The 25114-nt window shown below is 39.7% G+C and overlaps 1 protein-coding gene across 1 annotated transcript in view; it reads right to left on the reverse strand.

Annotated features, from left to right (window-relative positions):
• Positions 1–1154: 1154 nt before the first annotated feature.
• The window catches only part of LOC132265156 (zinc finger protein jing homolog), a 63061-nt gene continuing 39101 nt past the window's right edge, over positions 1155–25114 (reverse strand). Inside the window, exons 2-5 of the mRNA XM_059765688.1 lie at positions 6472–8659; positions 6255–6402; positions 6007–6184; positions 1155–5932 (exon numbers count right to left, since the gene is read on the reverse strand). Coding sequence (XP_059621671.1) covers positions 5629–5932; positions 6007–6184; positions 6255–6402; positions 6472–8659 — 2818 coding nt within the window. The 3' untranslated portion in view covers positions 1155–5628. The remainder of the gene's footprint in view (positions 5933–6006; positions 6185–6254; positions 6403–6471; positions 8660–25114) is intronic.

The raw sequence follows: 25114 nt of genomic DNA on the forward strand, positions 1-25114 counted from the left end.
GTCAACCCAATGCCAGTGTCCTGAATAGCCAGCGTTCTCGCCTGCTTGTCCGTGCCAATGTGAATCTCCAGCGATCTGTCTGTCTCCACGTAGTCCTTCTCACCATTTGGCCACAATATCCAGCAGCATTCGCGTCTCCGCCTGGAATTCATGCTTATTCACATTCCCAGTGGTCTTTTCACTGTCCCTAATGATGGAGTGATAGTTCTCCTCGGCCTTCACTGTGCTCATGCATCTTGTCCAGCTGATCTACCCTGGAAAAGGCGCCCCCGAAACATAGGAAAGCAAAGCAACATAACCTCAAAAGAGACATTTCTCACTGTTTCCTCTGCTTTGAAGGATCTCACGTGCTGACTGCACGCACGGGCTGTGGAGAAGAGTCGCCTGACTACTCGGGAAGCACCCAAGAGCCTTGTGGAGGACATTATCACTGGAAAATTGGAGAAAAATATACGAAAAAAACAGAGCGACAAACGAGCGAACACAATTCTTACTATTTGGTGTTGCCCGATGTCCGCGGTCCGGGAATTCCTTTCTCGTCGGGAATTCCTTTCCCGTCGGGAATTCCTTTCTCGTCGGGAATTTCCCGTCAGGAATTTCCCGTCAGGAATTCCTTTCCCGTCGGGAATTCCTTTCCCGTCGGGAATTCCTTACCCGTCGGGAATTCCTTTCTCGTCGGGAATTCCTTTCTCGTCGGGAATTCCTTTCCCGTCGGGAATTCTGCGACTCGAGACAATTCAAAAGTTCCACTTTTATGCGGTTTCGCTGGAAATCACGACGAGTCGTGAGGAATTATTCGCACATTAATATGTCTTTTTGTCATTTATTTCATACTTATGTGAATGATACAGGGGTTGAGGATTGATATCTAAGCATTTAATTATACATACGTAATAAAAAATTCTTTTAATTGTATAAGAATTACTATTCCTCGTCATTTTTTACTTCTACTAATACGCGGTTTTCTCTATACAGAAAAAAAAATTATCTTAAAAAATTCCTCACGAAATTCCATGTAAAAATCATACACAATTAATTACTATATTTATATTTATATGTATATATATAAAAAAAAAGTCGGTGGAAATAGAACTAATTATATGCAAAACAAAAATTCTCAATTTGTTCTTGTTCATGTTCATTTTTTCTTCTTCTTCTTTTTTTCTTCAGAGGGGAAAATGTTTTATTTTTTTTTTAGCTTTTTTTCTCTTCTATTACACGATGAGGTAGATTTTAGCTCTCCTTTTTTCATCAATCCTTTTCCAGTTCTGTTCCGTAATTTTATCTTTTTTTTCACAATGTGTTGAATTTTTTTTATTTTAATTTAAAGTTTTCATTTTCATTTCCATTTTCTTCACTTGAAAAGTCGTCTTTTTACAAAAATTATCATTCAGTCATTTCTGGAGTGAGAAACGAATCCTTTGCGTAGCTTTGTGTAAAATGTTATTAAAATAATTTAAAAAGAAATAATATTGATACAATAAAATGAATTTACACATCTTTCCATCTTACAATTCTCTCTTCTGAAACATCTATAATAGTTGGTTTTCACGTGTTTTTTTTTTTCATCCCATCCAAGGAGACAATATAGAATACAGTTTGGGATTGTAATTAATATGTATATTGCAAAATGATGTCACTAAAATCTGTTTTCATTTCCATTAAAATTAGCATTTATCTAACTTTCTCTTTACTTGATTATTCCATTATTTCTATTTACGATATCCTCATTCTCTCTCTCTCTCTCTCTCTCGCTCACAATCTCAATTCATAGTTTTCTCGCCTTTAATTGTATTTTCCTTCCTTTCTTTCCATTGTTTTCATCTTCAAATGTCACCGAACAGAAGCAACCGAATAACAGTGAGGTGAAAAATTGGTTACATTTACAGGAAAAAACTGCTTGTTTGGTATGGAAAATTGGCTGATTTCTATTTTTTCTTTCTTACTCAACTTCTTTTCACCATCATTTTTATTTTCTTTCCTTTAATTACACTTATAATTCTTAAAAAGGATTCTCTCTCTCTCTTTCGCGCTCTTTAAATCATTACTCAACTATTTACATAAAAAAAATACTCAATAATAGAATTCACAAAAACTATCCGTTTTGTTGCAAAAAAAGAAATCATGTTAAATTGTCCAATTTTGGCAGAAATCAATATATATATATTTATATATATTTAAATATTTTCCACTAAATTCAATTACAGTCCAAATTATCAAATTGGCGACCATTTTTTGTTAGCAATTTCACTAAACATCTTTTTACTAATACAATTTCCTTCTTTCGCCGCGCAAATCAAGTCAAAAGCTGTTAATCCAATGTTTTTTTTCCTCTTCTTCTATTATCCTTCAGAGAGAACAACTTTTCACACTCACGCGCCAATTTTCCCACTCATTCCATCATATTTTCCTCTTTTTTCACTCTTTCCACAACGAGAATACAACAATTTATATCCTTTTTTCTTTAGGTTCTAACCACACTTTGCGACTCTTTCGATCCTCGAAAACCTTCTTCCCTTTGTCATTCATTTTCCATCCTTTTCTGAATGTGTTTTTTTTTGTCCGCAACTGTCAAATTGATTCTTCTCAGTGATTTTTCTTTTAAATTATTTTCTCCCTCTTGCATCACATTTTCTTTCCTTTTTTTTAAATGTCCTCTTTCTCGTGTCACTTTGATTTTAGAAATAAACCTAAAGAAAATTAGTTTACAAACAAATTAAAAAAAAATCAGTCGAAATTGTTTGTTCCAAAAAAAAATGGCAGTTTGAAGAATAATATTAAAATGAATTTGATTCTTGACTTTTTCCCCTATTAAATATTGTACAAAAAAACAGATTTTACAGCCAATGAGAGGCGAGCAAAGTGATCAAATTGTCAAAATGCCGCCTTTCTATTGGTCACTCTTTCTGACTTTTGCCTTTTCGCTTAAGACTTGTGTTGCGCTCTTTGACAAAACAATGTGTGTAAAAATTATTGCCGCGTGATTAAAAATTATTTGTTATAAAAGCATCACTTTTCTCAGTATTTTTCCCCTCTTTATTTTCTTTTAGGCAGTGTAGAAATTCTCTTTTTTTTCTTTTCAATATATTCTTGTCGTTTGATTAACGTTTGCGAATTTAATTTCTTCACCCTCGAGAACAGAAAAAAAACCTCTTTCGCATTTTTTTTGTTCTTAAATGGTACATTTTTTTCCCCCTATTACAAAAGTATATTTATATATATTTCTACGAGACGCGCGCGCTTAATAAAAATTTGTCCGAAGGTATATTTTTCCTTTTTTTTCCTATACTTTCTCTCTTTTTTAATTTTCGCAAGGATTCAGTCATATTTTGGCAGTGACAATTATTTTCACTTCATATTACTTTTAAAAAATTTTCTTAATTTAAGAAAAAGAAAAAAAAATCTTTCGCTTTCAGTTCGAACGTGGTGAATTTCCCTTGTTGTTCTTCGATTTTTTTCTTTCTTCTATTTAAATGAATGTGTCGCTTTTCTTAACTCGATTACTAAATTTTTTTTTCTTCTTCCTTCTTTCAATCTAGTCTAAAAGGAGTGATTTTCTTACATTACGACTCACGATGGATTTGTTGTGTTTTGATGAGGGTGGGAAGGATGTTCGCTAAATCGTCTTAAGATACAATTAAGTTTAATGTGGAATTTTTAGGATGACTTTTATCACTATTTACAACATTACACACAAAAGGTAAGAGGCATTTTTCTTCTTCTTCTTCTCCAAATATCTTTTCTTCATGGGAAAGTTTTTTCATCGTTTTTTTTTTATCTATCGATAGAAATGTTTTTTTTTTCTCTTAAGCACATCGAAATAGAAAAGTTTACAGTATTTTTTAGCCTTACAATGTTTTTTTTCTTTTTAATTCTCTTCTCGTTATTATTGATAAATATGTCAATATTTTGTCATTACAATTAAATGAACGTTTTTCCTTAATTTTATGTTCGTGTTATCTTTCTGTCTCTAAAATCTCTTGTGTTTTTTTTCTCTCTCTCTAAAGCGTGACTTGTCAACCTTTTTGTCCATTTCAATGGTTTCTTTTTTTTCTCTTGTCATCGAAAAATATAAATTTTAAGAGCTTTTTTGTCTTTTTGTCTGTTCATGTGTTTTTTTTCTCTCTTTCTTTCTTATCAAAATATTCATATCTTCAGAAATTTGGTCTATTTTTTTTTTCATTATATTTTATATGATTAATTTTACTCTTCCTTCCAAAATGTTTTTTTTTTACTTCTTCTCTTTTACTATTTTGTGCTGCTGAGGTGAATTATTACTTTATCCTTCCATCAATTTTTTTTTATCTCAATTACAATGATGTCTCTTTTCTCCTGCATTGGTACATTTATAAATATATGCATATACGATTGTTTCTTACAATTATTACAACTCTTTTCCCATCTCTACTATCGTGTTTTTTTTTATCTCTTGTTTTATGTGTGCTAACATTACAATTATTTCCATTGTTTTTTTCCTTCTTTGTTTAATTCATTAGAACATCGCCTTTTTCTATGTCTTCCATTATCATGTTTATTACATACAATAATATTGATTGCAATTTAACTTCTTTTCTATCTCTTTCTTCATTTCTTCATCGGCTAAATCTCCTTTGCTTTTTTTTTTGCTCCGTGAATATAAATCATATGACAATGAACTTCAATTTTTTTTCTTTTAACTTATAGTTGTTTAATTTATCCATTTATTTATTTAAAAAAAAAATGTATTGAGATCATCGCTGAAATACGGTGTACATAAAATATCACTTTTCGCAAGAATAAAATATAATATTAGAAAGAAGACGAAAAAAAACTGTATTTTAACCCTTTTTATTCTCACATTTCAATCAATCTTTTCAATTTTCATTTAGATAGAAATTTTATTCTCTCCACTTTTTGGACTTTTTTTTTTCAAATTAACAATTCTTTTTCGCTCTACATTTACGCATAAAATTTTGGTTGGAAAAAAAAAATCAATTGGAAAAGGCTTTCAAGTTTCATATTCAATTAATTCAATTTCACTTCTCACAAATGTAAAATTAACTATACATTGATCTATAATGTAATTTCAATTTCCGATACAAAAGTCCAAAATACAAATTACAATAGTTTAGACCAAAAAAAAATTCCCGTGGCGAAATTCACTTTATATAATACCTAAAGAACTACTAAAAAATGTTTAAAAAAAAAAGAGGAGAAATTTCTCTCAGAAATAAAGTATTTAAAGATCAAATTGGGGAAAAAAGGATCCGTTACACTAACTACTAAACGAAATTCTCCCTCTTTTTTCTTCTTCTTATATTGACTGTTCCAAAAATTCTTCATCATCAATCAGTCTCTTAAAGGAGAAAATCTCTGCGCGGTTTCTTCTTTCCATTCTCGATCTTAAGAATTCAATAAAGTGTGTGTGTGTGTTTTGTTTGTGTGTGTGTGTGGCTTTCTAAAGTCGAAATATTTGGTGGAGTCTTCTCTCTGCCACCATTTGTGGACCACTGAATTACATTTATATGTCACTTCATCCTTAACTATCCTATCTATGCGTTACTCACACGACGTCGACGTCGATGTCGAAGCACGAGAACACGATTGATCGGACTGACAGTCTAGGCGTGGTGTGGAATTGAGAGCGGGTCACGACGGCTGATCCCTCTTCGGTGGCTTCCTGTGGTGCTTCCGGCGCTGTCGCGGACACACGCTGAAGTCCTCGAGAATGGCCACTGGGCTGCTGCTTCTGGCCACAACCCGCTTCAGTACTTTTAACTTTGGCGCCGATTCGCTGCTATCATCGCACTCGCTCGAGCTCTCGCGCCGATACAATCCTCGCAGGTGCTCCTGCAAGGCGATCCGCTCCCGCGTGTCCAGCGACACCAGCGGAACAGTCTTGGTGATTGACGAAGAGCCACTCTCCGGCTCCATCACCCACTCATCGGGAATACTAGACAACAAACCGAGAGAGAGAGAGAGAGCGATTAGCTTCATAATCATGCGCATGATCATGATGAAACTTACATATTAGCTGGAGTCCAGGAAACATAGAATTCAGTCCCTTTTGGCGTCACTCTGCAACCTATCTTCTTCCCATGGAACACCACAGAGCCATCAGGACCACTCGTAACTGCGCTAGAGATCAGAAGACGATGCTGCAGACTCTCCATGATGCCCGAATCGAAGAAGTCAAACATGCGAGCTGTGAAGACACCAAAAAAAAATGTTAAGAAAGGAAAATCTAAGCATAAAACCTGATTACCAATACTCACCTGACCATGGTTGACGACGATATCGCAGCTTCTTCCCATTCCTGCGAATGAGTTTGTTCATGGGAAGATCAGAGGTTCGCTTGCTAGTGGAATTGCCGGAGTTTTCAGTGGTATTCAGATGACTATTGACATGTTTCTCCAGAGCAACCTGCAAAAGATTCATCAATCAACACTTCTGCCTCTTGTTCTTTAATTGATTTAAATAAAAGACACTCACCCTCGAGCCGAATCTCTGGCCACATCCATCGAAGATGCATTTGAAGGTCTTCGGACCACCGTGTGAGAGCACATGTCCCTCGAGCCACCGCCTGGAGCAGGATTGCCGCGAGTGGACCTTGCAGCCGGCCCAGAGGCACGAAAAGGGCACAGTTTGTGGCGTCACATGATGCGTCTGCAGATGATCGAGGAGCTTGGAGCTGCTATCGAAGCGTGCACTGCACTGATCCCAGTAGCAAACACCCACAATTCGCCCATCAGACTTCCGCACACCCTTCGGCATCTCGCCATTCTGCGGTGGAAAGCGAATTGTCTTGGGCTGCGACAGTATTGGACTCTTGGCACACTCTGGCAGATTCAGCGTGAGCAAATCCGTGTCCACGCGTGGCGATTTCAGCTTCTCCAGCTGCGGCTTCACATCCTCCAAATCTACCACTTCGAGATCCGGACACGTCTTCAGCTGAATCTTCTCCAGCACGAGACTCTTGGGCGACGGCGATGGCAGCACAGCCGGCGTCTCGGGCGTCTGTGTGGGCAAAGCGGGCGATCTCAAGTCCACTGTGGTCGCCTTGGTGGCATCAGGAATGGGCGCCACTGGCGTCGTGGCTTCCACATTCACCGTGACCGGACTCATCTTGGGCGGCGCCTCCGTGACTGTGGACGCCGCCGCGGTAACTGTCGTGGGTTGAGGAATCTTCGAGGGCAGGCTGGGATTGGCGAAACCCGATGCTGGAATGTTGGGCACAATCGGTGCCTGGTTGAATTGATAGCACGGCGTCTGACTCGATGTCGTGGACGTCGCAAAGACCGCCGATTGGGCCTGATGGTGCTGCGTCTGCTGCAAAAGTGTGCTAAAGCTGGGCAGTAGATTCGTAGCAGTGGTCTGGATCTGGTGCACAGCAGCAGACTGAGTCAGGCTTGAGTACTGTGAAGTTATCACCGCGGGCAGCGTGGCGTTCAGGAGAATGCCACCCTGTGGTGTGGTCATGAACACTGGCGATGCGAAGCCATTGGCAGGAAACTGCGCTGATGCCGACGATGTGACGGTTTTGGGCAGGGGCACAAGTGTGGCGGACGGTTTGGTCAGAACACCACCGCCATTCACCCCATTCGCCACTCCGCTCTCGTCAATTGACGGAACAGTTCCCGTCGTGCTGGTGGCCAGCTTCAGCATGCCAGTGCCATTGAGGAAGTACTGTCCAGGATGTGTACTATTGATGCGCGCCAAGTGTCCGCCGTTCATCAACAGATTCGCCGTCGTGCCTTTGGTCAGGATATTTGGTATCTGCACGAAGTTCGACACCACGGGCAGCTGAAACACCGGATTCACCTTCGGCGGCGCCTTGGCCTCGGGATGCTGCATTTGGCCGGCGGAGGATGACACAATTGACTGCGATGTCGCCGTGTGACTGGCGCCCGATGGCAGACGAATGGCAGTGAGAACGACAGTGGGCTGATGCTTCACCTGATCCGCCGGCAGGATGCTCTGCAGCGGCTTCTTCTCCGTCGTCGCCAGCCGCGGCGCAATGGTGACCGGACGCTTTGGCGGCGTGACGGGGACCTTGTTGATGGGCACCTTGTTGCTCCCACTCACGCCCACCGTCAGCGCCTTGGCCTTCTTCTCGCCCTTCTTCCGCGCCTCCTCCGTCGTCGTCGCCGCCGCCGTGGCCGTCGTCGTTATCGCCCTGCTGCGCGTCAGCATGTCCACTTTGGCCTTCGGGAATTCCCGTGATCGAATCACCAGATTCGTGAGATCCTTCTTCATTGTCACCACAGGCTTCATCTGTGACTTGAAGTAGCCCGTGATCTTCGTCTGCGGCGTCGTCTCCTCCTTCGGCTTTAGAATTGGCGTCGACGTCTTCTTGTCCAGGCGCATCCTCTTTGGCGTCTCCATCATCTTCAAACCCGATTCCGTGCGCTTCAGATTGTTGTTGCTCGTGGTGCTGTTGTTGTTGTTGCTCGTCGGCGCAGGAGCGATTGGCGAGGGCAGAGCGCCTCCGCTGCTCCATGGCCACTGATGTGGGGTGATCTGTGAGCTGCCCAGGCTTGTCGGCGTCGACTGTGCCTGTCGGGGTGCCATTGTTGAGTTCTGCAATTCCTCCAGTGACGTCAAACTATACGGTGAACCCGGATCCGAAGTGTCGCTCGACGTTGTGCTGGAATCCGTGCAACTCAGAGCGGCGACACCACTAAAGAGAGAGGGAGAGAGAGAGAGAAAGAGAGAATTCATTAGAATCTTCACCACACACTTTTTCCCTTCTTGCAAAAGGATTCATATATATATATATATGTATGTATGTACTTCAGTGTGAAGCCCAGAAATTGAACTCGCATCGTTGGTCGGCGAGCATAATATTCAAGCATGACGACCAGCAACAGATTGAACTTCCTCAGGTGGTTAACCCACAGACGGAATCATCTTCAATTAACACTCTCTCCTTCACAACCGTCACCTCACCACTCATCCACCTCCCCGATGGGCACCCATGAATTTGCATTTTAATTGATCTGTCGCGGGAGTCGCTGACAGAGCACAGAGACTTTTTAGCACCTCACCGGGAGACTGCGACCGCCACACAGCACAGTTACCACGCACTCGACCACCCAGCACAAGATCCCATCAGGGTGGAAAAGGAGATGCATTATTCGCCACTCAGCGCGGTGGTCAATGCCCGCACCCTGAGAGAGCGAGAGACCAAGTGGATCAGACAGAAGGCACTTTGGCGCATGCAGACACACATTTATAGGCCAATTCCACTGCGCACCATCGTCATGCGCCCCACCGACACAACTCCATTCCCAACATATCAGGAGCTCTCCACACAACCTCTTCTCATCTCTGCTTCTGCGTCCCACCAGCGGCGGGAAGCACACTCTCATCACGGGCCTCTCCAGAGACCCATTCTCAGCTGAAGCCATAGACAAGTGTCTCGGGGCATTTAAATGATGGCAGTTCATGTTCACAAATTCAACATGCGGAGACTGAATCTCTCTCCCTCTCACTCACTCTCTCTCTCCCTGTCTCTGGGGCACACACAGAGACGCGCTCGAGCTGTGATGGGAATGGCGAGAGGCGAAGAAAGCTCAGCAGCGCAGGTAAATTGTGACCTTGGACTCCACGTCCAATGACCGATGTCTGAAAACTCCACAAGCAGACAGAGTTCGACAGAAAACCAACACAATCATCCATAAGATCCATTGCTCAGTAGCCCCCAAGATTAGATCCCACCGGGAAAGAGTACACCGACAATCGCGAACATTCTCCCCTTGACCCCAAATACAACATTGTGCGGCGAAGAGACTTCTGCATCCTCCAGTTTTGCCTCATTCTATTACCTCCGCAATCACTCTCTTATATATATGATGCACCTCATCGCCACAAGAGCTCCACACACATTTATATATGCACCCAAAATTCTTTGTCGGCACAACTTGTGTGTGGAATCTCTCTCTCTCTTGGCATGAAGTTGAAAAGCTCACACTCACCGACTCGAGAGAAGAGGGAACACGACGACTAAAGTGGAGCAGATCCGGGACAGATGGGAAGAAGAGGTGCATTTCCCGATAAATGAGAGTGATGGCAGAAAAATATTTCACATGAGAAGCATTAATCTCTCTTTCTCCGGAGAGAGAGATAAAGATATGCGACGGAATTGGCCAAATGCCTTCATTGCAAAAAAAAGCCTCCCTCTGAGGAATTTTCTCTATATATTCTTGATGTTGACTTCACTCTTCACCATGGAAACTGAACAAGAGATCAAGAGAAAAAAACGCACTTTTCCTTTCTACATGACGAAGGAGGAACTTCAATGTTTGCCTTCAAATTTACCTTTCACATGAGCGGAAAATGCTTTTTGAAATTTGTATTGAGATTAAATTTGCGAGAGAATACAATAGTTTGGCCACAAATAGAGAAAATATTTCTGTGGTTAAAATTTATATCCAATCCCAGACACAATTCTTATTGGAGAATTTCTTTGGAATGTTGTTATCGACATTCTTTTATCTGGCATTGAAATCTCTCCCAAACAACATTGAATATTTCACTGTAATATTGTTAAGGGCTCAAAATTCAATGCACATTTCATGTAGATTTTAATAGATGCCCATTTGGTCGCACATGCTGAAGGAGAGAAATGTCCTGCGCCACAAATTCGCTGGTATATTTACACAAGCAGAACGCGCGTCTTTCCAGCTAATCAAATTGAATGTGTCTGGAATCTCGTGGAGGTTGTGTGATTGGGACGCCATTTAGATAATTAGATATACAGAACTTGTTCCATTTACCCCAACCATTGAAGCCTCACTGCCGAGTGGTGGCTTTAGTAAACTTTCGTCGCTTCAATACCTCACGAGGGTGTTTTTGAATAACTCAACACACAACTTTGGCGGAGAGAAGTTGAAGTCTTCGTGTGTATGTGACTCTCATGAATATTACAATTAAATAGAGACACGTTGGCACTTGAGAATTGTAAATCGGGATTAGGATGCTGGTATCTATTCTATAGTAACTTCACTTAATACTGCTGATATTGCTACAGTCGAAGGAGGAGAGAAAAAAAATCAACTTCCGCACCAACCATAATTGCTTTAAGTTTTCCTCCAACATAATTTGATTTTCCTCCGATAAATGAACACTAATTGAAGCAAACAAGGCGAATTTTCCTCGTCATTCGCTCTCTCTCTCTCTCTTTCTGTCTCTGTCGAAAAGAAATGACAAAAGGGACAAAGTAGAAGAAGTTGATGAAATTCTTTGAAGTACAGCCACTTAGTCGCCCTCATGGCTAATGTGAAATAGCCTGGCTTGAATGTCAGAGGGCTGGAAAATAGATAGAATGGCGTGGAGTAAAAAAAAATGTATTATTGATTCCCAACACGTTCCCATTAATCTCCCTTTCTCTCTCTCTCACTCGACTAACTAAGTGCAATTTAGCCTCTTCTCTATCATAAGCAAAGTCACACTGGAGCATCATTGCCGTAAATCCGTGTGTAAAACTGTTTCCTTGTTCGATTACGCTCATAAATATCATTTATTCATTCATATCATGCAAGAGTGTCTGCCTGTGAGCTCTATGGAGTGCCAATACATCACTGTTCTCTCTCACTCTCTCTCTCCATTGGTGTATTTATAAATATTGCCACCGTACTTCATCATTTCCCTTTTCCACTCACGCGTGTCCTGCGGTGGGATTTTTGTTTGGGCATTTTCTCATATTTTCCAACCACATTAAATTTACTCTTGACAAACTCTCTCTCGTTCCGCGCGCGCGTCCGAAACACAACCACTCTTCCATCACCATTCAGTCATCGGTGGTGAAAACAGAGTGGCACTTTGGTAGCCTTTAACTTCCTGCCTCTGAAGATAAATCAACCCTTCATCTGGACTCCTTGTGGTCACTGGTATGGCATTGAGTGAGACGCCCTTCATATTCAAACACTCTCCACTGATATTAATTGCCACCGATGCCCTCAGAGCATTCTCAAAATCCACCCCCAGAAACAACCAAAATAAACAACACAGTCACCGATGAAACTCGAGAATTGCGAGTGAAAATTGTATGGTGTGAGATTCACCGGGAAAATTCTGTTGCGGAAATTCCTTCAAATTAATTCCAAACGCCAGAGAGAGAGAGAGAGAGATTGAATGAATTTTCTGAATGCAGTAGTATTGAATTTCCAAAGACTTCTCGCGAACTGACTCATTAGAAAAATTCTCGTGCATAAATTAATCTCGCCGGATATTAAATTACATGTAATTATTACGTTTGAATTTTTATGCTAAAGAGATTGTGTGGCAATTCAAGCAAACAACTCACGAGAAATTTTTCCTACTGCACCAAATAATAATTTCCTACAAAAAAAAACACACACACACATTTTCACAAGTTAAGAAAATGAGATCCTTCACACGTTAAAAAGATGATGAGTTGTGTGTTTGTGTGTTTTTCACCACACGTGAAATATATTAGCAATAATTTTAAACTCACAGTGAGTCTTCGTATGAACTGAAGCCATGTGCAATACATCATAATTATTCTTCCTGGCAAAAGTAATTTTCACACACAAAACAACCAACTATTCCAGGAATGTCGGTTTGGGCAATGACGATGCGAATGTGGAATTATTATGTGCTCGAGAAATCGACATAAAAAGCACTCTGAGGCTGGAGTTTACAAAAGGCGCGCCAGAAGAAGTTCTGGGGGTCAATCGTGGACCACATAAATGAAACAGAGAGAGAGAGAGAAAAAAAACGTAGCATGACCACAAAATTATTGTTACACCACTCACAAGAGGAATCCAAGTGTCTTCCAAGAATTTCATTTGCACGCCCGAGAAGAAACTCCTCACTCAATGCGGATGATTCAACAAGACCGAAAAATTAAACAGGAAAATAGATAATTTCCTTCACGACGAGGAACGTCATTAAAGTGAGAAAATTAAAAATCAAGTGGCAATTATCCTTTTTTGCGCTCCTCCTTTCAATCCACACACACACACACACACATTTCATTTGTGGTTGTCAAATTGACGCTGATTTTTCCTCTCTCTTGCGTCGCAGTTCATTTGCCACAAAATAGAATTACAGAAAATGCCCCCAAAACAGCTCTCTTTCTCTCTCTCTGTGCTCCTGTAATTACACATCCCATGAGTGATCAATTGGAATTTTGTAGAATGGACGGTAAATGATGTCTGGAATTCGGGAAATGAAAATTGAAATTCAATTTCACAAACATTATTTATCATACCAAATGGAAAATGCTTAATGGCAAATATGTTGCTGGGAGATTGAATGTGATGATTTGAGTGATGAAATGTGTACACAAAATGTATAAATTTCCAATAATCACTGATTTATTGTGCTTTGTCAACTATATTTTGCCCGTGATATTTCATCTCTTCAATATATAAACATATTTACTACGCGCACATAGAAACCAATGCCAATTCAAGCATCGTTTTCACCCATTTTCACCAATGAAACCCTCCTCCTCAAAAAAAAAACCAACATACACACCCCCGAAATGGATGAGATAAAAAGTCAATAGAATAGATAAAACCATAAATTGACTGATTAATTTATGAGCTGACTATAAATTCCTTTTTTTTTGGCAATGCAGTGAACCAGAAAAAAAACCAAGTGACAATTTTCCTTATCATCAAATGTTTGCGCGGAAATTCAAGGGTGAACTTATGTACGTTATATTGAAAATTCCAGTGAACAAAAAGCACACGCAATTTGTTCAACAATTTCCCATGAATCAAAGAGAAAAAGTCTCAGTGTCGACAGTGTTCCTTGTTTACACTCAGTATAGAACGACGATTATACTATTCATGGAAAGTCCCTGTGTTATGCATATGTGTTGTTCACATTTGGAAATGAGCAGTCAGGGAAAGACAGAGGGAATTAATTGAGATAGCGAAACAAGATTGTGCCATTCAGTGCAGAGAGAAAAAAAGGGAATCTATCGTAAATAATAGGGCATTATGCGCACACAGTTGAGGAGGGGAGGCTTTCAATGAAAATGGTGAATGAACATAAATGCACATGATGTTTTGGTGCGAGGTGCATAAATTTATTACCAATCCAAGCGAGTGCAAACTCGTGATTGCAGAAATGCTAAAATTTCCCATCGTTGTGGTGATGATGGAAGTGACAGAAGGTGTATTCCTCGAGATATTACACTTCACAGATTACAATCATATCCTCAGAGTTGATGACTCTGCACGATAGGATACTTTTGTGTCAAGGGGAAGAGAATATGGCTACAATCTGTATACAATTTCCTGACACTTCCATAATTTGTATGGAAAAATTCAATCAATCTTCCCAGGATTTCAGACATCATGAATTGTTTATAACAAGACTAAAAATCTACTAATAACTGGAATCTGACCAAAATCTAACTGAAATCTAACCGAAAACTAACTTACAACTTAAAAACTCACGTTTTCATACAATATTTAGCGATTTTCTTCCGATAAAATGGCAACTTGCGCATTTTTCTTGATCATAATCCTTTTAATAGTTTTTACTTTTGTATTTCTAAATCAAAATCGCAAAAGTTTATTTAAAAAAATTGAGGTTATGTTAAAAAATACGCAATTTTACCAATGAAATGAAAATACTTTTAATTTAAGCGCAAGAATATCTACTATAAAATGTTATTTAGTCTTTAATCGGTTACACAACCTAGAAAAATATGTCAAAATTAGGACTTGGATAAAAATAATTATTGAGAATAAAAAAAATCAAAACTGTTAACCAAATATTCCATGAATTGCAACACTTCTTCTTCCTTAAACACTAACTTATCTGTACACCACATCTGACTGTATTATATCTCCCTTGTTATTTTTCTGTCTTCTGTGCATGATCATGAATGAGAAACTACGAAAAGATCTTCCTTCTTCGTGAATAGTGTCGTCTTTCGCCCTGTCCAGCGACGGTAATATAACACACAAAGAATCATCTTTACTGCATTTTTGCCATGAGCGACAAAGTCCGCGTGTTTCTGCGACAATGCAAAAATATGCAATAAAAGACCATGAAGGTCATCGAACTAAAAGCATCTATTTTACATATATAGTTAACCATTAAACAAACAACCTCCTCATTTTCACGTTTGACTTTCCTTCAGTGTCTCGCACATTTGTGGGGTTCTTAACTCTCTTCTCGTCGTCTCTCTCACTCTTTTCTCTCTTTGCCGTCACAAAAAAAGAAAGAACCACTGTTGCACCACATTCATTATACATTGAATTCCCCGACAAACTTTGTCACGCAGAGACTTTGTGCTGAACAGCAAGAAATTACCGTGAGTTGGTAAATTAATTTTCCACTACAATTATTTTTCTGAAGATGACTTTTTTTTTGGTCCGAAATTCAATTAAATTTGAAAATGAAGCAAAATTACTCTCCACGATCTAAACTAAATTCTCCTGTCGAACCCTAAAATCAGTCATAGAAAAGCCCAAGATTGCACAACTCACGAGAAAGAGAGAGAGAGAGAAAAAGTACATAGAAAAAGATTCATACTCAAAGAGAGTAATAAAAGTAAGGAAATAAAAACACAAATTACGTATTCTTGCTCATTTCATCACTTCTTCTTAGTTCTCATCCAAGAGAATCTCTTTCCTTTCTCTCTCTCTCTCTCTCTCTCTCTCTTTCTCTCTGGATTTATGTACACACAAAGCACATAGAAATAATCTCAATGTTGAATTTGAATAACATGAAAATGAAACAAATAAGAGAAGTAATTTACGATGCAACTCAGCATATTTGCATTCGTGAAAAGCGAATTAGACTCAGTCAAAGGCTTTTGGTAGGAAAAATGTCATGTTTGCACGGAAAATCCTTAATTAGTTGTATTTTGAACTCAACTTATGGAATTTTCTTTTCAATTCACAGTGTGGCGCCCACGAAAATTAAATCCTCCACACAAGACTGCATTTTATTGCACATCTCCAGCAAAAATGGGTAAATTGAGCTGAGATTGCACGCCGGAAGTGCTGTGCTGTCATCGTCTTTCAACACACATCTGCAAATCGGACACTTTGCTCACGCTTCGCCGGACAGATTCTCTCTCTCTCTCGAAAGGACAATAGAAGAGAAGGAAAAAGAGTCGTGAAAAAGCAGAAAAGATTTCACTTGGCGCATTTGTGACATGTCAACATGAGGCGAGCACGTGCCCTTTCGTCGCAGCATAATTCCATGTTTTATGTCTCCTCGCCCCAAAGGATGGTCTGTTTGAGGGCAGATGACTATCAAATAATGTCACCACGCAGTGTGAGTCAAATTAGTTTTCATCCCTCCGCTAATCACGCGACATTTTCCACCCAAAATCCCCGTCTTTATCCCTGCTTTCCTCTCTCTCTCTCTCATTCTCACACTGCTTTTGTGTATGTTTGTACTTTTCCGGACAAAGACTTTTGTGCGAGAGCGTCTCAAGAGTTCAACTCTCAAGAAGTCAACACCATGCAAAACTATGCGACAAGACGGAGATTCTAATCAAATACCTTCCGCATGAAATGCACTTGAGGCATTTAATCCATGGAAGATGATGAAATTTCTCAAGAGCCTTTCCCTCCCCACCCCCTTTTTGTCATTGTCCGTGCGGATGAAGATTTAAATCACTAAATGCACCTGTTTTCCCCGCAAATTAAGCGCCTTATGCATGCGAGCAATTTCTTCCTGGCATTTCTCACCAGTCAGGAATGATAGAAGAGGTTACTTGAAATCTATTTAAATCACCATGGATATTCTCACAAATCATCTGTTTCAAGATCTCTCCAAATACCAACTCATCAACGACAAACACAGAATAAACTTACAATTTCGTAGGATTCCGTATTTCAGAATTCGTAACAGTTACCAATTGGGCGTTGCAACTTTACGTTCTTAAGTTTACTTTTCCGTGTTTCTCCAAAACTAATCTCAAGGAACTTCCAGGAGTTTTCATTGATTACTGAGAGATGTTTTCGATGCAAAGCGTTGGAAAACTAATTAGTTTGCTTGAAACGAGTCATAAAATACCCGGAAACACATAACCTCAATCTAGTGCAATGAACGGTGCAAAAATGACCAGATAAATACATAAAATAGATATTTATTAACCAGAAAACATCAATATCGTCTATTTTCTTGGGTTTCACGTGAATTTTCTGTCTTATCTTGTTTTCACGCGACAAAATATATGATTTCTTGCAACGTTGTTTTACGAATTCAGAACATTGATCAAGCAACGACTCCTTAATTACCAATTTATATTAAAAAATTACGCATTCTGATTATTCCTCGTGACGAGAAAAAATTTGTAATACAGTTTATTTACACATACTATTTCCACAATCGATGCTACGTGGAAACCTGGACGTCTTGTGGCATAGAATGCACAGTTCAAGTCGAAAACACTAATTAGCAAGCTTCTTGAACGTGCAAAGAACGATTGAGAGAGCTTGATGCTCTCGGCCCTGTTGGCCACAAGAGCCACAAAGCATTGTTTGGCAGATTGCAATCGCCGTGCAAGACAAGAACAACTTCGCTTTGTTTAATTTAACTATTATAACACAACAGAAGAGGTACATCATTTGAAGATTTTCGCGCACTCTTTATTCATATGCCATTCTCACGCTTGTGCCTGTGTGTGTGTGGAGATTATTTAAAATAAGCTTTTTGAAAGTCATCGAAATTATAAAAGGCGACTTTGGCCAGTCTGTATTGTTGCCGTAGGTCGTGGCTATAGAGGAATTTCGTTTCATTTGAAAACAACAATTTGCACAGTGAATGATGGCGAAAAAACCACATGCGCGACACACAGACGCGACGTAAATTCGCGACTTTTTCCCCGATTCTCTCTCACTGTTTTCAACCCATCTCTTTCCACTCCACACACAACATTGGGGCGTGTGTGTGTATTGTATTATGTACTCTGTGACTGCTTTTTCACGATGAACCTCTGCAAGTGCCCCATGTATCAAAATTATACCCATTGACATTTCACGCTCCGTGGAGGCTCTCTTTGTCAATTTTTCATCGCGCCCACCCACGCTTCACCCCCACGGGGTATCAAATTGACTGCATCTGAGTGCAGGAATTGCACTCTATGGCAAATGGATAGATAAAAGGCAGTATTTTTTACCCAATCTGTGGCTATCATTGAATCAATTTTCCTCTGACGGAAATCTGTTTTCCTCTACATATGCAAAAAAAAAGAGCAGCACAAATATTGAACATGAGATTCACATCATGCTTCACTCTCTCTCTCTCTCTCTCTCTCTCTGTCTCTGTCTCTCTGGTTCACTCTGAGAGTCTCGTGAATATCGTGAGGTTTGTCGTGAAAAACAAAAATTGTGAGGCCCACCAAACATCAAAAACGGGCTTCTTCACCGCGCGCATCGACGAATGTGAGTTTAATGAACTTTTTATTGTACACATGACTCCACATAGCACACACATTTTACATATATACATGTGTGGTAAATGGGAGAGAAGACAGCATATACACACAACACAAGCAACATTATGGAGAACTCCACATGTGAGAGAGAGAGACCATCGCCATCTCTGTCGCACTCACACAATCCACATCGCAGACACTTCATGCATATATAAAGCATTTAATTTTAGCCTACATATTCCGGGCGTGAGACAGAGAGAGGGAGTAGGAAGAGCCTCCACACAATTTCAATTTATCTCCCTCTTTCTCTCTCTCTCTCTCTCGCTGTTTGTCTCATTCGCCCCAACACACAATGTACGCTTATGTGTGTGTGTATATTAATAGAATATATTGCGACGATACTTGCACGAATATTCTTGTCCTTCTCCAGCACTCTCATGCCCCCCAAACACTCGATATTGATGTCAACGCATCTCATGGGAGTGGGGGAGGTGAACTTTTACTGCTCCGCTTTTTTTTTCCTTCGCTTCTTCCTCACTTACACCCAAACCACACACTGTGAGAGAGTTTCTCCACTTCTGTTCCTTGGAATTCATCATCACCACATATTGGCGGCAATTCACTCTCTCACACTCTGGCGACCCGCTGAAAGTGTATTACGTTATTTTCTTATTCAATTGAATCCCAGCCATATATATGTATACATGAGATGAGTATATATACCCTAGAAGCGCGCCAAACGACGCGTGACATCTATGTCACGTAATAATGTGTGACGTCGCCTCCACTCAATCTCCCCCACACGTCATTTGCCGATGTGATGATGAAGACTTTTTCCACACTAAACCGCGCCAAGTTAAGATATGCAGAGACTGCAGTGAGTGTGAGTGAGAGAGAGAGAGAGAGATCTTGTAAAGTACTTTCTTAGAAACCCACGTAAAGCTTCTCAAAATCTCCAAATTGCGTGTTGAATGGCATCGTAATTCCATCTACACCGCACTTTTTTTTCTCCTTAAATTGTGTCTTTGACATACTGCATGACCTTTTTGCTGGTGTGATTCATGAATTTCCACGTAAAAAATTGATAATCTGCTGCTACGACATCCGGAGTCTCAATGTTTATTAGTGTGAAGTCAAGTTAACTCATCACTGATTCAGTCGTGAAAGTCAATTTTGGGGTTTCTAACCTTAGGGCTTGATCCCTAAACAATATATAGTACGTCTTGGAATCTATTTCATGGGTAGTCTTGATAATATTTACGCAGCGACATCAAAGCCGTGGAGTTTTGCTATTCTAGTGATTTTATATCCTGCCGAAACTCCACAAATTCACCGCAATTACAACAAAAAGGGCTTTACATCTGCTACATCCTCAAACACAGTCGAGGAAAGGATTTCGTGGTGGCAAATCAAATTCACAAACTTTCTCAAAATCCACAAACTTACGAATCTTCTCTTCTGGGGATATTCTTGCGAATCATGGCTCAATGAGTGAATTCTAATATAATGGCCAAAGTTGTCGCGGAGATTTTATATTAAAGTCAAAGGCGAATTTTTGCCATGAAGATATATACTCTGAAGGAATTATTCATGAGATATCGCAATGGGAGGGTTCATAATATGCATGCGTGGCTCTTGGGATCCACACACTGTGATGCTATAATGTGCTCTTCTCAATCAATATCATGTGTTATGTCCTCCCGCTGACAGTCGACGGGATGAAAAAGAATCCAATAGGAGAGAGAGACGCACCGAGAGATTGACTCATTTGCATACAAATACACTTTGAGATGCGAGAAACTTACGATATCCTCGATGGGATCATCAGCAGCGCATCCATTGACAAAGGTGCACAAACTTCACATATCACAGCCTAATATATGTGTATAGTCTGGTCCAAAGCCAAATTCCCAGTTGTTGCAATTAGACACGGATTACGGCACTGATCCTACAGAGGGGCAATAAACTAATGATGCAGAAGACAGATTCTGACATCAGTCTACCCCCTGGCAATGCCATTTGGTCTCCCTGGGAGATTCTTTCGTCGACCATTTTTTCCATGAACAAAACCGAACACACGAAGCGACAAATGGGAATCACTTCCAATACTTCACGTCGTTCTCGCTTCCAAAATTTATTCATAGAAATTCTCTCCACACAGAGAATCAAAGAATCCAGAACTCCTTCTAAACATAACCCACAAAATGCGACATATAGAAAAGTAGCAGAATTTAAAACCTCTTTTCCCAGTATATTTTCACCATCTCCACCCCATTAAACTTCTACAACGATTGCAGTTGAATGCAAATTTGCGAAAACTCGCTATTTTATTAACTGGAAAGATTCACTCAATCATCAATTTTCATCTTGCGCTCAATTGACAACCCTTCTTGTGTAATATTTGCTGAAGTGTATTTGAAATTCACAATTTTTGGCACACACTCAAGAGAGAACCCTTGAGCACATCCCTTTTTATTCTCCTTTTCAAGTATTATACGAATTTTTCCTCCTCACATCCTCCCGACAATCAAACACACTTTTGGCCAGCGAACGAGAAGAATTTCCCTCTCTCTCCCTTCTGTCAGGCAGGAGAGATGTTATATTTCTCTGTGGCTTCTCTCCTCTGGACACTCAAAGCTCAGCTGGCGCAAAAGGGATGATGAGAAGTGAACTATGACGGGTGATTTGCATAAGAGGAGATAAATTTGAAAATCACCCTTTCGCATAGACAAACACAACAAGGAAGAATCCTATAAAGTGCATTCATTCAGTCAAATGCATTGATGAAAACACACCCCAATCGACACGCATACACTCGCGTCAAAACCAATAAAACGTGTTCCAAGTAATCAGATAAGGGGTGGCAATGTGAGGGGTGGAAAATCATGTTTTCTCCCATTTCACCCTGCCCAGGCATTAATCCATCCGACCCTGAGTGCGTGTGTGTGTGTGAATGTGTGCGACCCGAAGGGAGCTCCGGAAAAATAATGAGGATTCGACCGAGGGATATTTTTCATTGTCCTGCCATCCACGGAAATATCGTCAAAACATCACCCTTCGCACATGCGAGCCACCCGAGCCAATTCTCTTCTCTCACTCTCTCGCAGTCAGCGCCGGGACGCTTTCGTCAGCAGAATTTCTTGGTCAATGACATGGCACAAATCATCTTCCAGCGCCAGGAGAAGTACTTTTCTTCCACCACTCGCGCTTCCTCGTCTATCTACATTAAATCGAACGGACACACCACAATTCAATGAGTTGTATTTGTTTGCCCGTCTGAGAGATTCCCGCAATTTCCGGCAACAGCGAAAAACCACACACACGAGCTATAGTTTCACTCATGCTGAGTTCATAAATCACTAAAAGTGATTCTATACTTTTACTCTCTCTCTCTCTCTCAGTTCAATCAGCCGCCCCCGTTTTTCCATCCCCGCCACACAAACCTGGCGCACACTTTTGCAACCCCGAGAAAACAACAATCTAATCAATTCTCAGGGCGTCTCTCGAAGCAGTCAATATAGATTAACTGATTGATTTTTTTTTAAAGATTACACTTCACTTCACACACTAAAAAGCAAAGTGAAGAAATTGAATTTCCTGACCAAAAACTCTCCCCTAAAATTCTCAAGGAGTTAAGTGTGTGACACAATTTCAAGAAGTCAAAACTTTCCCCAAAAGTCTCTCTAAAGCATCAAAGTGAAATATTTCCTTGAGCAGTAGAGGTGAATGTTAATATTCACAGCATAAATATATGTATATGAGAAGCTCTTTCCGTGTGATAAATGTTCCACTTTGCCATCATACACCAAGCATGAAAGTGCACAAGGAAGCCAATGGCAGAGGGAGCGGATGGAAAACCCTCACATACATATATATATATGTATATGAGATAAGGTGGGAAAGATAAGAAATGTTCAGGTGTTCTTGACTTCAAATGGATGGGCGCACAAGTGCCAAAGCGTGAGAGAGAGAGAGAGAGAGAGAGAGAATTGAATGGAAGAGAAATTGCACTGGAAAATCACCCCTTGAGCAAAACCACCCAAAAACGGGGGTGCACAAAAAAAAATCCCTGTCCTCATGTAGGGGACAAATTTCATTCATTTCCGCATTTTACTGCCCCAATTATTGTGATACATTGCGAGGGAAAGGGTACAAAACACAAGTCGAACACTTGATTTGCAGGTGTGAATAATTGGTCGAATGTGTTTGCAAAGGTGGGTTGAAATACATATTTCCATGTGACTTTTCCACACACATTTTTCCCTTATATGTATATCGACGGGTGCCTCGAAAACTATAAAAAGTCAAAATCGCCATTTTCCAGCAAAGCGAGTTCAAAATTTTGCATTAAAACAGCTACGAAATTTGCCAAATTTACTTCAAAATACTCAAAATGCCTTCAAATCGTTCGTTAAAGTGAAAATATTGTTCTGTATTTTTTCTTTTGTTAATGTTTTATTGGTATTTATTGAAATTTTTCACTAAAATGAGGCAAAATTAATAGAAAATCTGAAAATATTACTTTTCAAAGTCGATTTTTAATGGTTTTTGAGTCGATTTTATACAAAAAATCAACTTTTCATACTTTAGTTGAACATTTTCTTAATGTTTTCAAGTGAAAAAATTTAAAAGATATGAGAAATATTCATTTAAAGTCCAAAAAAAACATTTTAGGATAATTATGAAAATCTACAAATATTTTCTAAAAAGACGTTTTATGCATTTGACTGCAATTTTTGAGACATTTTTCTTGGAAAAATTGTACAGCGTAAACAATGAAAATTCGACTTTTCATTCGCAAAATATGACAATTTTTTTTCCATTTGTGCTTTTTAGATAAATAAGAATTTTTACTAATGTCTGATAAGATACAAATCTTAAAATTCTTGTACAGAAAGAACAAATAAAAGGCTTTTCAAAAATACATAAGACCGAAAACTATGATAAATCGACTTTTCATAGTTTTCCATTCATCCGTCGATATGTAGATTAAAAATAAATTTCCATATCAAGAGAAAATAAATATAATGAGGCTTAAATTGTTTTTTTTTCTTGTGCGTCAGGAGAAATTCATTTAAAATATTGATTGGAGATAACACAGTTTTGCTCCTTAATTAATCACACAGGCCGCGATGATGACAAAAGAGACGCAATTATTCTTCAGAAAATGAGTTTGTTGTAAGGGAATTTTCCCGTATTATATGCTTGGTACACATAATATGTTGAGGCACACGCAGTTGTTGGGATATTGATTGGCATCAGACACGCATATTACCATATTTTATTGATGCACCTCACTTTGCGGTGTCCATTCTTCCCCCTTTACGGACTCTTTTTCACCCCATATTCATATACAAACTCGAACTTTGTCCACAATTCACCCGATAAGCCATAACATATATGAATGCCCAAAAGCCATCGGACAGTGATGGAGTTTTGTCGAGACACCCGAGTGTCAATGCAATAAAGTTGCAATTGTGACTACATTATGAACAACAGATCCCCCCACATATTTATGCACTCTGCACATGACTGCATTTAATTCACCCATTGAAATGTGCACACACGAGGGCATGGAATCAAATTGCAGATATTATATTGTTGGATTATTGTCAGTTTTTCTCTCCATCTCTCTCTCTCTGTTTTGCCCATCTTTGCACACTTCTCTCTCTCTCACTTTACCGATGTTTTATGCACTGAAACAAGTGCTTTTTGTATGCAATCTGTGAATAAAAGATGGCTAAATGCTTTCCAAGAATATACATAAGAGACACAAACATTGTGTCACAACAAGACAAGAGGGAATCTTTTGACATTTAGAAGCAAATCATTTATATATTATACTCAGGATCATTTCACCACAGGAGGAATTCACAAAATGACTCTGACATGTTCGTCAGGAAGTGTTGGACGATGAATTCTCTTTAGAAAATGACAAAGATAACGTGTTTTGCGCTCCCTTGTCATGGGAGGAGTGCGGATAAATGGAATTAAAATTAAGTGCTTGTGTAGTTTTCATTGCACATTGGCTCTTTTTCTTCTTTTTTTTATCTATAGCCACAAACCACTCATCACAGCTGGTCTCTTGAGGTGAGAAGGAAGACTGTTTCGTGGCTGGAAGAAGAGAGCTCATCGAACCGCACCTGTCTCTATCATCAACATCTTTTATTGCACCTCCTGCCACTTGCAAAGACTCTATTCTACACTCTCTATGCTTCGCCACAAACTCAAGTCTATTCATTAATGCTAAATGCGAATATCTTCGCATTGCGAGGATTTCTATATAAACACAAAAAACACATCCAACTCTTGAAAACCTTTCGCAGAATCTTTCGCATTCCCATGGAAACGCGCGCGTTCATAGAGATGAGCATTTCCGGATCAGGGCACGAGTCCCGTTTGTCCAGAATTCCATCTGCAATATTCTCCATCATTCGCCTCACACGCAAGTCTCTCTCTCACTCACTCACGAAGCCAATTATTATTGTACTTGCCACTTCTGCCAAGGAGTAAATGTCCCGTGAAGAATACTTTTGTGCCTTTCCAGCGAGATTGAGACTTTCCAACCCCCCCAGAAGAAGACTTCCCTCAATGTTCTTCTTCAACTTTCACTTGGGACTCACCTGAAAATAAACATTACAAACATACAATTAGCCAAAAGTTATTCAGCACAAACAATACTGCCATAATTGGCTTCGAAGGGTGTGTAATTGTACTAATTTAACCCGCCCCAACAAAAGAAGGTCTCTC

Source organism: Phlebotomus argentipes, unplaced genomic scaffold, assembly GCF_947086385.1.
Source record: "Phlebotomus argentipes unplaced genomic scaffold, Phlebotomus argentipes genome assembly contig_2, whole genome shotgun sequence".
Lineage (NCBI taxonomy): Eukaryota > Metazoa > Arthropoda > Insecta > Diptera > Psychodidae > Phlebotomus > Phlebotomus argentipes.